This window comes from Xiphias gladius, chromosome 14 (assembly GCF_016859285.1).
Source record: "Xiphias gladius isolate SHS-SW01 ecotype Sanya breed wild chromosome 14, ASM1685928v1, whole genome shotgun sequence".
NCBI lineage: Eukaryota > Metazoa > Chordata > Actinopteri > Istiophoriformes > Xiphiidae > Xiphias > Xiphias gladius.
Window position 1 is genome coordinate 15,527,658 of NC_053413.1, and position 17,103 is coordinate 15,544,760.

At 40.1% G+C, this 17,103-nt stretch overlaps 1 protein-coding gene across 2 annotated transcripts in view; it reads left to right on the plus strand.

Moving 5' to 3' along the window:
• The window catches only part of LOC120798860 (laminin subunit alpha-3-like), a 54,303-nt gene that overhangs the window by 1,815 nt on the left and 35,385 nt on the right, over positions 1-17,103 (plus strand). For both annotated transcript variants that reach the window (XM_040143628.1, XM_040143630.1), the window contains exons 3-10: positions 9,210-9,327; positions 11,126-11,244; positions 11,359-11,529; positions 12,261-12,361; positions 13,064-13,179; positions 13,966-14,084; positions 14,613-14,703; positions 15,713-15,844. In XM_040143628.1, coding sequence (XP_039999562.1) covers positions 9,210-9,327; positions 11,126-11,244; positions 11,359-11,529; positions 12,261-12,361; positions 13,064-13,179; positions 13,966-14,084; positions 14,613-14,703; positions 15,713-15,844 — 967 coding nt within the window. The remainder of the gene's footprint in view (positions 1-9,209; positions 9,328-11,125; positions 11,245-11,358; positions 11,530-12,260; positions 12,362-13,063; positions 13,180-13,965; positions 14,085-14,612; positions 14,704-15,712; positions 15,845-17,103) is intronic.

The window sequence follows — 17,103 nt, forward strand, 5'->3', positions numbered from 1 at the left end:
CTGGGCTTTGACTAGTTTCACAGCAGACTTCAAAATGAGAGCAACAAAAGAGGTCCTCTCCACACGTGTTGCATCTCTGGTTTCCAATGGGCACTTTGTCAGAAAGTGGGTGTTAGCTTTTCTATCTCTGTTTTTAGACAGACTGAGCTGACCAAAGACCCTACATAGCTAAATATAGTCCACATTACAAGAGAATGGACACATGCAGGGCCTTTGGGGATGTCTGACTTTAATACGTAGTTATGCTCAGTTTATTTGGGAGCGGTGAAAGCAGCATTATTGTATTATGGTGTGCTAAAAAGAGCGTGGCTAGATCTTTGGCTGTGACTACCAACCACACAACCCCACCCCCCCAAACACACACACACACACACACCTGTCACACACATTTTTCTTTTGATGGCTTCTGATGCAACCACCAAGACTGTAAACAATGCTCACCTGCCACCATTGCATTTTAAGCCATACAGTTGTTTTTGCACTCAAATCTTTTAACCTATTCTGTGAAGAGAAATGGGGTTATGTAAGGAACAGAAAAACTGACAGAGAAAAAAAACCTGGCACTTGGGGAACAGATTTTTGATTTACTTATGAGAAATTCCTTGAGCGGCTTCCTAACCTCTCGTGTATTAAACAAGCAAACTCAGCATTCTCAGTCACTGCCAAAAAACAATAGATTTTGTAGTCAATCCTAGAGAGAAAAGGCTGACACCATACGAGTGAAATATCACTTAAAGGCTGCTTGTGGGTATATATATTATATTTGGGTTTGAAAGGCCGGTTTCTTTAGGCATCTTTCTGAGTTGAAATAAGTGTTTTATTGCTCTCCCCCACCCTACAAATGCAACACTTTCCAGTACACTAGAGCTGTCAGATTTTTTTGACTGTTCAATATGAAGCTTAAATAGCTATGTAGATTTTTTTTTTTAAATCCACAGAATAAATGATGTGTTCAATGAAATATGTGGGCTAGACTTAGCTGAATGGGTCCTGTGGTTTCTTTTAAGACCAACGCAGGTGGCTGTTCTGCTGTTGTCTACATAGCTCTCAGTAGATGTATTAGATAATGGCACAGTTGATGTTTATGTTAAAATGATTAGGTTCAAAGAGAGGGGCTTTTTTTTGACAGAGCTGGTTCCGGTTTTTCTGTAAAGAGGATTGTTTGAAGCAATGTCTGCCTCAGTTAAAGCTAGACTAATCTGACTAAAAGTGAATTCAACTTTTAGTCTCTGAAACTCTGTTGGTCCACCACTTTGGTCTGAACCATCTCAAAGACTGTTGGATGGATTGCCACAAAATTTCCTACTGACATTCATGGTCCTTAAACAAAAAATCGTACTGACTTTGGTGATCCCATTACTTTACCTGTAGCACCGCCATTAGGTTGACATTTTTGAGTTTTAGATAAAAGTCTTGAATGCTATTGGAGGGATTGCCATAAATGTTTGGTATAGAAATTTATGACTGGCTCAAAATGACTTGTAATGACTTTGATGATCCCCTGACTATTCATAATATACTGTTCTCAGGTCAAAGGTCTCGTTTGTCCATTACTTTTGTTTATGACTAAAAGCTGACGTCATTCTCATCTTTTTTGTTTTTAGTAATAATTAGCAGATGTTAGTGTGCTAACAAGCTATACTAAGATGGTAAACATGGTAAACAGTATACCTGCTAAACAGTGTGTCATTGTGCCTTGTCATTGTGAGCATGTTGACGTGCTTCTATACGGATTTGCCTCAAAGCACTGCTGTGCCCAAGTACAACTTCATAGAGCCCCTAGCAGGGTCGTAGACTCTTAGGTTGCTGTCGAATAGGCTTTTTTGCTTAGGAAGGTTCCTAACTGAGTGAAATGACCTGGAAGTATCTAGGTGGCGGCCATGATAATAGCCGGTCAAATTCCCCAAATGCTAAAGGAAAGCTGCTTCAATGCTTCCTTTCTTATCTCCTGTAGCGTAGGGTACACATGGACATCCTTTTCGAAAGGAAAGGAGATAATGCCTTTCCACATTTCCTTAAAGCGAACTACGTCAGTAACATGCACCGTTGCATAATTACGTAGTCTAGTGTAATGCAGTTGGATTCTCTTAGCACCAGGGTTGTCTTTTTCTAAGTCATTATGAATTCTCCTTCACATTTTTCCTTGACCTCATGACATTTTCCATCAAGGTCAAGGAAAAGTGGTTAGGAAAGGACATTTTTTTGACTTTTCGACTGCAGCCTTAGTCTTGTTTTCATTCAAGCAGCATATCTTCAAATCTCAGTGGCACTTTCTTCAACCAGTCCTAAGGCTGAGTTCTTCCTTTGACATGATCACTTTCTATATTGCCTCCAGCTCAAAATCTCCTGTGGGTAAGCCCTCTGTCTCAGACAGGCCAATGTGAGTGGGCTAGCTACTCCCTGTTTTCGTGACTTCTTGGCTTTTGACCCGCGACCCATGATGAAGTGACCTTCTGTTGGCTCCTGTATGACAAATAAAACCCATTTGGCCATAAATAGGCTAGTTTACTTTTACCGTAATTGTCCCAAAATGACCAAATTTGACTGTAATTAGATATTTATGGGAGCCCAGATCAAATCTCATTCTATTTTCACTAATACAACTTTTGCATTGCATATGAATATCTCTTGGCCATTTTGTTTAGCTAAATGCATTAATCTGTCTAGAACCAGTAAAACTCTCATCGATCCCACTATAAATTTATGCCACATATGTCTCCACCAAAATACTGGCTACTTTTCCAGGAACTTTTGCCCTTGTTAAACTATTTACAGGACACAGTAGGCAAGCCATTGTTCTGGTAAATATTTACACCATGTATCAGACTGTCAGTCACTCCTTTTTTTCTGGGGAATGTATTTTAGGACCCCTGACCACATGTGCTTATCTGCCTGAGTGAGCCCAGAGTAGACCATGTGAGGCAAACATGCCACAGCTTATTGCTGTCTGTATCTCATCTGATGAGACTGAGCTGCTTCTGATCGGTGGGTGTCAGGCACCGAATGAACATCAGACATTATTGCTTTAAATGCAGTTCTGATTAGTCGTTGGATTTATGTTCAGTGGACTTAACTGGCATTTTTATGTGAAAGTTAAGGCTGTGGATTATTTCTGTGGATGGCAGGTGTTTATTGTGTTGATGCTGAAGCTTTGTGGGGTGGTTTTGTGGCTTTAAATGGACTCTGATTGCAGAACATCTTGTTGTTTATCTATGATTTATAGGTTTATTTACTCAGCAGGCTATGATGTTGGGTATCATTGCATGGGTAAGTGCAAGATTCTGGGCTTTGAATGCTAAAGTTTGAAGTCAGAAATGATCTGGTTTAGGTTAGTGCAGTGGCTTTGGCTCTGCTCAGTTTTGCAGTCGTCAACAGACAAAGCTTCCAAGAACTCAATTTTAAAGACATTCCCCTGGAACCTAATCCCCTCTTTCAGTGGTCCACCTCCCACTGAAGTTGGTTTGAATGTTTTATTTGCAGCCGTCGCCCCCTTTTGTATTAGAATCCTTCTAGGCGGTATTGTGTGACATCCTTTCTGTGCTCTGAGACTCTCACAGAGGTTTAGTTCTTTATAAGCCCTGCTGAAAGTGACCTGGCCTTTGTTTTCACTGGATAAATTGATAGAAATGGAGAGGTGGTGTAATTTGGTGGTGAGAAAATACTTAGACACACGCAGAAATACACATGCCTTTACTGAAAACATTCCATTTTCCCCTGACATCAGCATATACTGAATAGACATGCAGATACAACCAAGTATGATGCTTGCATGCATGGATGGATGATCTTGTGGGTATAGATTCAGTGTGCATGGTTGTACTTCATCCTTTTAAATCATGCAAAAGGTGGATAGTGAATATGTAGATCCTACAATCCTAATTGAGGTGTTGTGTGTTTGGATATCTAATCCAAAAAAAAAAAAAAAAACCCCCCCCAAGAATTAAGTAAATTGCTTGTGCAAATCTTCATATATATATAAACTTATGTAGATAAGCTTGTTAATAAAGATTTGTTCATACAGTGCATTCGGCACAGTCTGACCCTAGAGACAAGAATGGCTGTTAGACGTGTCTCTTTTGCTGTGGTGACGATAGAGGTGAAGTAAGTGCCGGTCTTTAGCCAGGCTGCCTAAGGCGCCAGGCCAACCTAGCCGATATTTACAGCTTCACTAACAGCCACCTTGTGCTAGTTAGCAGTAGCTGTCTGGCTCGGCGATTGCATCCCATCCTCCTAAATCTGGAGCTCCAATCTGGAAAAGCTTGTAGGGGTTAATGTGGGATCTTTTCACCTTTTCAAGGCCTTTGTCAATAATTCGTACATGGAAACGCTAATTAGTGGTCACAGATTTACTGACACAGGCAATGATGGAATGAGAAATGTTAGAGAGCAGGAGTTTTCCCAAACCTATTTGATAGGGCTGTTTCATGAATAGCAGTACAACCATTAGCCAACTTTCAACTGAGGCCATTGATAGATATGGGAACAAACAATGCATCATTTTGATAGTGAAATAATACAATAATTTATATTGTACTAAATTATTGTCATTCTTGCATCATTGCTTTGTACTCACACTTCAATTTATTTGAGTAAATAGGAGTTTCTTTGTTTTGCAGTCAGTTGCAATGATGATTTATAATTTAATTGAGGGAGACTGTTGAACTTACTCAAACTCTAAAGAATAATAATTGTAAAATACAAAATTTCTCACTCTGTTATCAATTCCAAGGCCTCCTTTTATGTACGAATCAACCAAATGCACTAATTTAAAAATACATGAATTTTGTTGCCTAATTTGAACTTTGCACGGCTTCTTTGTAACGGTTTAATATTGACATTTCATAAAGAGACAAACATACTGTAGTCAATGCAGAAAAACACACCGACAGTTCTTGAGTAGCTATACCTTAGGCTTTTACAATTAGAACATTGCTAACAAGTAGTAACTTGCTGTATGTTTTCTGTTACAACTACAATTCTGTTGTGACTTTTAGCCAACTGTTCTTTGTTACCATATAACTAATTCTGTCATGGAGACAGAGAAAAATATACCAGACTACCCCTCTCCCCTTCCACCGCCCACCTGTCGCACACAGACAAACAGTTGTAGGTTGCATTGTTACAAACTGGAGGGCAACTGTTCCACCCCACTGGGCTGCAGCATGCTCTGCCTAGCAGGGCTGATCCTCTCCATCAGAAGGTGATGCCTCCTCTCCTTTGAATTGCATTCTTCTGATCTCACATCAGACTCTCACATAGATGGCTTCTATCTGTCAGGACTCTGATCTCACTGTAGATGTAGTGCCCTTGGCTCTGCAGTGCCCTTTGGTTGCAATTTGTCTTAGATTTCTAGCTTGCATCTCATGCCTGTTTGACATAGATAAGATTAGGTATTAGATTAGTTATGTACTTTGTCTACACATTTAATCTTCACATGGTAGCACACAGTACAGTACCTGTTATTAGTGCAATACAATAACATTAAAATATCAAATGTGTTGATTAAGAAATAAAGGAACAGTAGTTGTTGCAGATTCATGATACAATCATACAATTTATGATTGAGAAGGCTGTGAGAAATTCCTAACCAGTTCACTTTACAGTACACTTCATTTGATCAACACAAAGAGATTATAATTGAAGAGATCCACGTGGCAGGCACTGCAATGGGAGTAACTGGCAAAGGGTCACGCAATCAGCCCTTTTTTTTAGATCTTTGATTTTTCTGTGAGGGTGAAACACTGCTCCATGGCTTTATTACGTGAAGCGCAGGCATGTGTGAAGTTAGAGAACAGGACTTCTGAGTAGAGGCAGCAGTGCTGCTGCAGTTCACACTCAAGGGTGCACATCTATCATGCTTTAACCATCACGCAAAAACTAGGAATTAACTGTCAGGGGTCAATAATCTAGACTTGATAATACACACAAAAACACACTTTGGGCATGAAAGGCAATGGTATGACTGTGTGTTTGTCGAAATATGTTTACATGTTGCTACAAGTGTATTAACAAAAGGAAAAAATGTTAATATGTTGCTGTTAAAATTGTGTTTGGTCATGAGGGACTTGGTTAGCTCTGTTGCCTTGTTGTGCTAATTAGAAGGTTAGAGGAGATCTGGATACTGTATACCTTGTATATGTGACACTAATGTAGGGGGTCAAGGTCAGGAATTTGAGAAGGGGGTAGAAGGCAAATGGGGTAGGTGTCAAACAGTTCATACCTGTCACAGCTCAACCCCTGACCTTTTTGACACCCACCCACAGCCTGCTACACTAAACCTCCTGGCATGACACCTTTGTCTTAAGCCTGAAGCTGCAGATGCAGGGAGGGGCAGAGGATAGCTCTGCTCAGGTGTTATTCCAAGTGTTTTTGCCACAAGCTTGTCAATCTGTTTCATGTCTTTCTACAACTGGAATCCTCTGCTGGTGTGCTTAGCATGCCATCACGATATTTCATGCTCCCTCCAAACACTACGTAGGAGCTGGACATATTTCAAGAGTGTGTGTTTAGACTGGCAGGACACAGTTGGAGAGACAGGCCTGAAATTAAGCAAAGCCATGCCAGGACAGGCCCTTTCATCCAAGATCATGCTGTCTGTTTCTGACTGGGTCTGTTTCTGGAGGATTCACTCAGTTACTGGCATCAAGTCAGTATTTAATACTACAGTGAATGACATTACCACATTTAGGCTAGATGAGAATTTTTGACTAAAGTTGGATGCCCAAGCAGTGTTTCTTGCAGAATTTTTTCAGCAGTGGTGCTTTGTGTGTGCATCTACGAGCCCGTGATGCCGGACCGAAAGTTTTTTTTTTAAGTAATGCTTTTCAATTATTTAATTTCAGAAAGAGCTCTTCAATGATTTACTGAATAAGTACAGTAGACAACACACTGAACAATACAGTTATTGGTTCTTCACCAGTAGACCCTCACTGAACATCAGTACGTTGTTAGTACTGACAGAAGTGTCCATTAAGGTTGGTGTCAGATGCTTTTGTCAGATTCTTTATCATTGTAATATCACCCGTATATCAATAACCAGCTCTATTCATCTGTTCAATAGGTGCTTAAGTAAAACTTAAACAAAAAATATATATATATGTGCGCTAGAGCCTGTAAGTTGAATGGCATGCAGCCTCCACAGTTAATACTGTTGTGGTATTATCTTTCACATTTGACAAGGCCGTGAACAAAAGCTAAACTAATGCAAACTGTACAAGAATCAGAGCAGAAACATTTTTTTCATGGGTAATAAAGGACATTGTTATTCCTCAAAAACTGTGGAAACTGTCCTGTAGTTACCACCTCTATCTGTGTCCATGACAAGTGGCGGAGAAGATTTTCACTGCTGCGCTTTGCTGTCAGTGACAGGTTCCTGAAAGCAATGGCATGCTCTGCTTTGGGGGCATTAGGAGGGAAGGGGAATGTGACGCTATGTTTGGAATTTGAGAAGGGTACGCATGCCAACCAGCACGTCTCTACACCCCCCCCAAATCAAACCCTCCTGCCTCCCTTCCCCTGGCCCTCCCTTAACGTCATCACAACCCATGTGAACTAAACTTCCTCCTGGTCTCCAGCAGGAACAGCAAATTGATAGTAAGCAGCCCCACTGCAAAGTCCTTGCTTCTGTTTTTAGCCCACGTCTTGTTTGTGTATGCCATTCATCTTTTTTTGTTCTTTGAGCATCCTGTTCCATGTGGGTGGAAGTGTTCTCTGATTAATTTCAAGACACACCCCGTTCAAAGTTGAGGTCAGTAGGAGACGTTCTAAGCACTTTTATTTACCCATAGACTGACTGTTTTGCTCAGCAGTAAAAGTGATTAAAGGACAGTCGAGTCAAAGACTATTTCTGATTTCAAACCTAATGATTTTACTGTTTGTTATTAGGGAATTTTGACAGTTTTAGGAGAACAAGGCCAGACAGTTCCCTAGCTGACCTCTGAACTCTCTCACAATCCTTCAACCCAAGAACTACTTGAAATTGAGGCCATTACTTCTCAGGGATGGGGGGAGCAATCCATCAAGTTAATTGTGGATTTTTCTTAACACAGTCCATGACTCCACAGCAGAGGTTTTACCATGTACTACTGCCTTGATATGTTAGCATAGCTCCCTGCCTCATGTAAAGCGAGACAGAAACCTGAATGTTTCAAATGCCCGCTGGGGTTTTCATCAAGGTGGTGAGGGATGCTAGACGAGTGTGGGCCTGCCCTCGTCCTTCTCAAAGAGAACACAGTCAATAGAAATATATTTAATTTAAATAGCACACAATAATTTAAGTAAAGTTTCCACGCAACCCTTCAACTCTGAGGGCGGGTACCACAAGTTTAGCAAATATTCCTTCAGTACCTTGTTTTTGAAATATTTCAAATCTTGCTTTAGGATCCACACCAGCATTGAAATTGCACAAAGATAAACTGTGTTTCAGCCTCGCAAAAATAAGACAGGGTGTGGTGGTCAGGTGTAGGTGAGGCCTTTTGTTGACACTGAAGGTGTCACATGGAGGTTGGTGTCACAGGGGTTAAATTCCAAGTCCACGCCAGACCAGAACGAGATCTTTGACTATCACAAATTACCTTTCCATTATACAATGTTCAATCAAGCTGAAGTCATCCGCTTTTAGGGCTTGATGAGGATGTTGATGAACTGCAAAGAAAATGGACTGCTCTGAGCGTCATGAGCCTGACAGAAAGCTCTGTGTTGACAGAAACAATCGTTACACGATTTTCTGCCCTTGTATTGCCTGTATATTCTGAGGGAAGGTGGAGATAGAGAGTTCAGAGAACAGGCATGGATCATGTTGGCTTAGCTGATCTCTTTTCAGTAAACTGGCTGCACCTGCACCACTTTTATTGCTGACAAATGCTGGTGAATTTTTTTTATTTTACTGTATGTTCACACTGATACTGCTGAAGTCAAGCAGCAAGAATTTAAAAAAAGCTCAAAACATGAAGCTTTGATCTTAATTTAGTGCAATGGCTAAGTCCCCATTAAAGCTATAAGTTGTGTGCCAATCATTTGCAGATATACATCCAAGCTGTGACTTGACTTTCACAAGAAAGGAAATGAGAGCATTGTCAGAGTTGCCTGCCAAAATTGAGGCCTTACTTGATAGAGCAAGTAGAGCACAGGAAACTACAACATTTTGCCAAAATCCTTTCAGAGCAGTGACTGCCCTTTGTTCAGCCTGCTCTTTGTGTTCTGCTTTTTAGCTCTTCCATGTGGCATATGTCCTCATCAAGTTTGCTAACTCACCTCGTCCTGACCTGTGGGTGCTAGAGCGATCTTTGGACAACGGGAGAACCTTCACTCCTTGGCAGTATTTTGCACGTAAGTTCCCATGTGGTATTTTTATTTTGCAATGCTTTAGTTTTTATGGTATTCTAAAAAACAAAACAAAACAACACTTCCTGCACACCCACTAATTACTTGTGCTCTGAATCAAATGTTGAAATATCATGAATGAATTTTCTTGCCACTGGAGTTGTTGGTCAGATTATGGGCAAGAAAATTCAAGCACATATAACCTCCCAGTCCTCCAACTGTCTGTGATTTGAAAGTTAATCTGGTAAATCAGGAATGTGTGTTTGTAATTTTTAAGTATAAATCTGTACATTATTCTTGGAAATAAATGTCTGCTATTCTCAGTGGTTGACTGTAAAACACAACAGTGATTTAACTCATCCCCAGCTGACAAAAGCTTTTATACTTTCTGCTCATAGCACCTGGTAGCAGACTTTCTCTTCAGATGCAACAGTGGTGTGTTTGGAATAAATAGAAAGAGACCAGTTCAAAAACACAACAGCAGCAACCAATCATCACTAAAATCCTGTCAAAATCACAAAAACATAGAATTATTAAGTATTTAGTAATGAGCAGTTGTTAAATCATAATTACCTGCTTTTGTTGAAATCATCACACTCATTTACAACAGGCCTTTTTCATGGCAGACATTTTGACTGCCTGCACAGCTGTAATTAATAATGTTAACAGCGGCTTGGATCCCTTTATGTGTCCCCCTAAACTATGCTAGCAATTCAGCATGTACAGTACTGGAGCCCTGGAACTGGTGCAGCCACATGGAATGCAGCCGTTATTATCATTATTAATTACACCTGTGCCTTTCCTGCTATGACAAGTCAAAATGTCTGCTGTGAAAATGGCCCTATGTGACGATGTATTAAAAGTTGTTTACTGGCACACATTTAATCCTGGCTCACAGATCAGCCTGCTTAAAACAGACAGGAAGTGTGTGTGTGTGTGTGTGTGTGTGTGTGTGTGTGTGTGTGTGTGTGTGTCTACGCGTGTGCATGCGTTCGTGCGTGCGTGTGAGTCTGTGTGTGCATGTGTTTGTGGTGTATGAAACAAGCCAGGGAAAATTAAAACCAATAGAATATTCTAATTTTGAATGAACTCCAGGAAAAATGTTAGGCTTAAGACTTAATTTTGGGGTAGATTTTATATGGAAAGTGGCTAGTGGTAACACGCAGACATTCTGAAACCTAATTATTAGGCTTGTAATGTCATACTACTTCCCAATTACCTGAACTACATACCTGAACAAACACTCTAGATTTGCTGAGTTGGCATATCTGAGTTAAAATGTCTAATATCCGGGAGGTGCCTGTGCACACAGATTGCCCAAGTTCACGAGTTCAGCCCAGACTCCACTTCTTAAACAGATCTCTTTGTACATTCATTTAGCTTTAAGTTTTGCTTTTGAAGGATTTGATTCCTCGTTCACAAAGAACTCAATAATGGGGTTCCAATAAATGTCACCCCTTGTCCAATAAATAGAAACACAATAAGCACCCTCTTGCAAGTAAGATTACTATACATGTTCTCATATATACATTCACATTTATCCATTTATTTATTTATGGTTAATGAATTCAAGACCTTTCGGCAGCTAACTCTTAAATATCAGATGTCTGAGCTCCACATAAGCACTTGATCGCAATAGTTGTCAGTGTTTCATCAACTAAGTATAGGTGTGTGGTATTAATTTGGGATAGAACGTAACTTTAAAAAAGTTATCCATTTGATATAACTGTCATTACTTTAAAATGAAAAATTAATGGGAAAAGGCTAACAAGATAATTAAAAAACATTTTTTTTTCTTTGGCAGATTCAAAGCACGAGTGTATTGAAAGATTTGGAAAGCGGCCCAATGCTCGTCTATTAAATGATGATGACCAGATCTGCACCACAGAGTACTCACGGATTGTGCCTTTGGAGAATGGAGAGGTAATATATCACATTAACTAGTTTAAAACCAAACCAAAATTGGTACGTTTTATTAGGTAACCCCCCCCTAAAAAAAAAAAGACATCTGTGTGAAATTAATGCTATTTTATCCAGATTGTGGTGTCTTTGGTCAATGGTCGGCCAGGGTCCAAAAACTTCACCTACTCACCAGTGCTGCGAGATTTCACAAAGGCCACCAACATCCGCCTACGATTCCTCCGCACCAGCACCCTGCTGGGCCACCTCATCTCCAAGACCCAGAGAGACCCCACTGTCACACGCAGGGTGAGACACATACTGCACAACCCCACAAAAAGGTGCCATGCTGGCAGACTCGTTTCCCATTTGGGCAAGGCCAAATTTACAGCTCTGCACCACCTACCCTCCAGCTTCCTTTTTGCTGACACAAACACACTGGCCTGCTCTCTCCTGCTCACACATTCATCCTCGTCAAGGCCTAATGAAAGATCTGTCTGTCCAGTCGTCACGGTAATTCATTTTACAGAGATTGCCAAGACTGGTTTGGAGAGCTCCCATAGGCTGCAGGTGCGGAATATGGCACGTCTTTTGAAAGCAGGAGAATATATGTTAATAAGAACCAGTAGTGTCAGAGTGATTAGGCTAAAGCCTGTTTCTTATGCTCTGTTTGAGTAATGGCTTAAAATATCCTGCATCATAGCTTTAGTGAAACTGTTGTCTCTTGCAAGCCAATTTCCAGAAATGTATCCTCAGGCTTCATGTCAGAAGCAGCTTATTAATGCTTTTTCTTTATCAGTGATGTTATGTCAGCTGTTGATTCTTTCTTTTTTTTAAATAATGCACTGGTTCACCCCATAAAGCTAGCCTTAGGTCATGGGTCATGGTTTAAGTTTGTACTTGTCAACATGCGTGACTCACTTCTGCTGCCAAGCAAAGCCAGACATTAGTTCTGATGTGGTTGATGCTGAGTTGCTGATAACACCGCTGTTACTTTCAAATAATGTGATGACGATAACATTTTCTTTATTTGTTGACAGTACTACTATAGTATCAAAGACATTAGCATCGGTGGACGCTGCGTTTGTCATGGCCATGCACAGGTGTGTGGTGGGGGACGTAAGCCAGACAACCCAAACAGGTAAGAAATGCTATTCATCTTTAAAAGCTTTGTTATTGTAACTCAAGGCTTCTCTGTTGATATCAGACTTTGTAGGAGCTAAATGCTAAAAAATATCTGACACTAATACTTTTATGTGGAAAGTTGTGGTTGAAGCATTATTCATTCCTCATTCATTTTCCTGAACTGTTTGTTTATGAACATTTCAAAAGTTTGATTTTGAAGTATGACTTTAGCCAGTAAACCCATTTCATCTGTTTATTCATTAACAGAGCTGAAGTTTTTCTGCACAATGGGCTCCACTGTGTATAGCTGCGTAGTGAGATAAGACAAAGACCACACAGATGCCTCCAAATCTAGTGATCTGAGTGATAGTGAATTGTTCCTGAGGAAGGACAATTACTTCATGTTTGTTTGTATGTAACAAAAGAGAGCTAAAAGTAAAGCGAATGTTGGATTACATTCAGCAGGTTGTATGAGACGTGACTCCAAATTAATGCTGATGTTGCAATGTGTCTGCTGCATGTGAAAATAGGCAGCTGTTTGCAAACAACGACTTTATAAGGTGATAATATGTAAATGTTGTGTTGTATTTACAGCTAAGCCATTGAAAAACAATTAATTCAGGTTTAAAGAAAGTTCTGGGATCTTGTGCTACTAATAACATATGGAAATGAGAATTTAAGCATCACTAAATCCAGGTGTCTCATCCCCTTCCTTTAGACTCCAGTGTGAGTGCCAACACAACACTTGCGGTGAGTCATGTGACCACTGCTGCCCAGGCTTTCACCAGAAACCATGGCGTGCTGCAACTGTCAATAGCCCAAACGAGTGTCAGCGTAAGTGTACACGTACAATGCTTCACTTAATGAGCAAACAAAACCACATTCTGCTACTCCCAGTGCTCTTGGCTCTTTCACCTTAACGACCCCCCAAGAGTGGACTGAAGTGTTCTCTAGCCTCTGATATTTAAGCCCCGTTGTGGATGCCCTGATATGGTATTGTAGAGAGCCTCAGTGTAGAGCTAAGAACACATTCCTCATATGGTATGTGTGATGAACAGCACAGTGCACAACTAACTCCAGGATAACTGCTTTTTGTCTGCTTAGCCAGCTAGTCAGCTGGCTCCGCAGGCCTGCACCAGTCTAAAAGAAAGTCCCCCATGCCAGCTTATCAGCGAGCCATCCAGTCAGCCAGCAGACCCCATGTCATCAAGAATCTAATTGCTTTGGACTGCTGACAAATTTTCCCTTCATGAAATACGCAGAACCTTGTAGCAGCCAAAAAAGCAGAGAGAAAGATGAAGAAGCCTTGTAATCCTGTCAGTGCACTCATGCACCCTAACCATTCATAAACATTAATGAGACACAGGGGTGGTATAAGGGAAGAAGATGTGCCATCTTGTGTAGTTTGGATTTTATAGTTTCTCTTAAGACGTTACAAGCAGACTTCTAACTGTTTTTTGGAGACTGAGTAGCTTAAGGTGCTTAAATACAGACAGGGGAGTAAGGGGTAATTTGATGAGGCATATAGAATAACTCTGTGTGCGTGCGCGTGCCCGCGTGTGTGTGTGTGTGTGTCTGTGTGTTGTGTGTGTGTGTGTGACTCGGGGGTTTCCTCCTCAGCCTGCCAGTGTTTCTCCCATGCATTTGACTGTTATTACGACCCAGAGGTGGAAAAGAGGGGAGCAAGTTTAGACACCTTCGGCAGGTACGACGGAGGGGGAGTGTGCATCAACTGCCAGGTATGAAATGCATATCAAGTCTAAACTGATTCCTGTGTGTGCATGTGTGGGGTTGTAGGGGTTGAGCGGGTGCAAAAAAAGAAGACAAAATCCATGTTGCCTGTGTATATCTTAATGGTGTTCTCTCTGGAGCTTTGCATGCCGCACCATTTACTCTGTAACTTGTACAACATGGGTTTATGAGGCCCAAACAAACTTTTTCCATTTCCACACATTCCTCTAACCACTCCAACAAATTAATGTTGTGTAATTTTCTTTTGTCAAAATAAAGTTGGGTTGAGTATTATGTTAAGTATCTTCTGGAATATGATATAGATGCAGAGAGTATAGTAAAGTGTTGTGTCCTGTCAAATGCAGGTTAAACGAATATGCAAATAGATGGATGTGCAGCAAGAATCTAGAGATTCTACTGTACAGTGAAAAGAAGACTCTTTTGATCAGCTTTTTTTCCCTCTTGGGCACCTATGTTCACCTAGCTCAGTTTTGTATGAGTGATGGCTCACACATTATTTTTGTGTTCTTCTTTAGCACAACACTGCTGGAGTGAACTGTGAGCGATGCCTTGAAGGCTTCTACAGACCTTATGGAGTACCTCCTGAGTCTCCCAGTGGATGCATACGTGAGTCACTTCCTTTCTCACTTCCTCAGTCACTGTTTGTCCCTTTGATCTACTGTGACACTGAAATGCTCATTCTTCAGTTCTAGAAAAGTGCGAGTGCTGCGATCGGTTTTCATTTTTTTCATATAAGAGGAAATTTGAACAAACCATAGACAAGTGGTAAAATGCCCACTGAGACCTCAAGTGTAGAGACCTGTATGAGTTGATGAGTAGATGTCGCTATGGTAATCTTCATCAGCATGAATATGGAACAAAAATGCATATTGTGCCTACATGTTTAGTTTCCTCAGTTTCCTCTGGTGCTTTAATAAAAGAAATAAAAGCATATTATATACATTTTACTTGTTAGAGTTGAACCTTGTCATCTGTCAAATTTCTAGAATACAGCACCAGATAGTTTAGGAACTAAATAATGTCTCACCATGTAGGTATTTAACCTACAGTATGTATGACTAACAAGTGAAGCCAAAACAGTGTTATATTCTTGTTTGAGACAGACACAAATGGCACCTTTGCACAACCACTGGCACCACCAATTGTATTATTGCTAAACTGGGCTCTGCTCTTGTTTACATTACTTTAATGGCCCATTGCTGTTCCTCCCAATATAAATAGCTGCCAGTTGTGTTTGGACATTAGGAAATAGTGGAATTAAACTGGCTGCCCTGAGCGCTTGGAAAAGTAAACCTTAGAATCCAGAAACTCAATTAAATGAGTTGAGCAGCAGAAGGTGTTAGTTTTTGCAAAATCAAAGACAGTAAAGATTCAGCAATCATTATTTGCTTTTGACATCCCTTATTTTGAGATGATGGATGGTTGAAAGCTTTGTGTACCTGTTACTGAGATTTTGTTATTTACAGTAAATGTCTTTTTTCCTTACAAACAGTAATTATGTGCTCTGTTGATGTGTATACATGTACATGTTAGTCTACACTGACACAGCTGTTAATATGTGGTAATATTTGTATATTTATATTATTTTTTCATAAAAACATGTGATCAACACCAGCCTGCAGGTGTGATGAAAGGACTATAGCTGGCTGTGAAATGGGGTCTGGAAGGTGTATCTGCAAGCCACAATTTGCTGGAGAAAACTGTGATCGATGTGCTGACGGATACTATTACTACCCTCAGTGCATTAGTAAGTTTTGTTTTGGTCAGATTTTTTCAAATTCTGGATACAAATTTTACTTAAAGGGTTTTAGATAATTAGAGGGGCAGTTGGGAAACTGAATGAATAAGAGTAAATGTACTAAAGATGTAATTAGTTGCGCAAGGACTGTCAGTCATATAGCATTAATCACATCTGTGATCGCTGCCAGTAAAGGCAGTGTCAAAAAGGAAGGTGCAATTAGTCTTACCCTTGCAAGTTTTGAATCTTGGATAAAAGAGAGAACTTGAACCCATTACAGCATTAAACTTCTGTGTTCGTGTACTTTGAATAAACATTTAACATTTTTTTTTTTTTACTGTAAAACACTGTTTAACCTGTGGTATAATCTAAAACTTTAATTTTAGTTTTATACGGTCATTATACACATAAAAAGCAACCGATCTGTAATCTGTCCCAGATGTACTGTTTCTTATGTCATATGAACTTGAAATTATTTGTGGATTTACAGACTTTTATGAGCAATAGATTTATTACTAGAAGTTATTATTAGAAGTGGTTCTCTTATCTCCAGCTTGTTGCACTGACATACTAGTCTAAACATGTAGACACAGTCATTAGGAGGCAGTTTGGAGTTCAGGAGATGTTTCTCTGCTGTTTTGTATCACTGTATGAAATTTCTACAGCTTGTTGTATGTTAGCATTTACCACAATTACGGGTAATTATAAATTACTTAGTTACAACAGGACAAGAAGAGAATAATCATAAAGTTAGCAAAATGGATGAGCAATGTCTGTTACACAACAATAACTACCTAAAGGTTGCTAACATTGGCTATCACTAGCCGCCACCAGCTAGTGGTCATACTAGACTAAGTAAGGCTAGCAGCAAAACCTGTGAGTGTACAGACCTCAATGCAGTTTGAGGCAAACATCATTAAAGGAATAATTTGACATTCTGGGAAATACTAGTATTCACTTTCTTGCCATAAGTATTTGGTAGCTGCCAGAAAACCTGCAGAGAATCCAGGAAGTTTACTGCTCCCAGCCAAGAAATAGTCTGGCACATAACGCATGTAAGATTACAACTTTGTTTTTACACTTCCACTTGCACTCTTACACATCAGTTTTTCTATGGATATAACAAACGAGATGTAACAAGTTAACTAGTGAGCTTTAGAGGTCCTGGAAAGCACCTTCTCCTCCTTCAGCCCCGTTTCCCCCTGTAGTCTTTATATTAAGCTAAGCTAACTGGCTGCTGGTTTCAGATGTGTACTTACCATACAGAC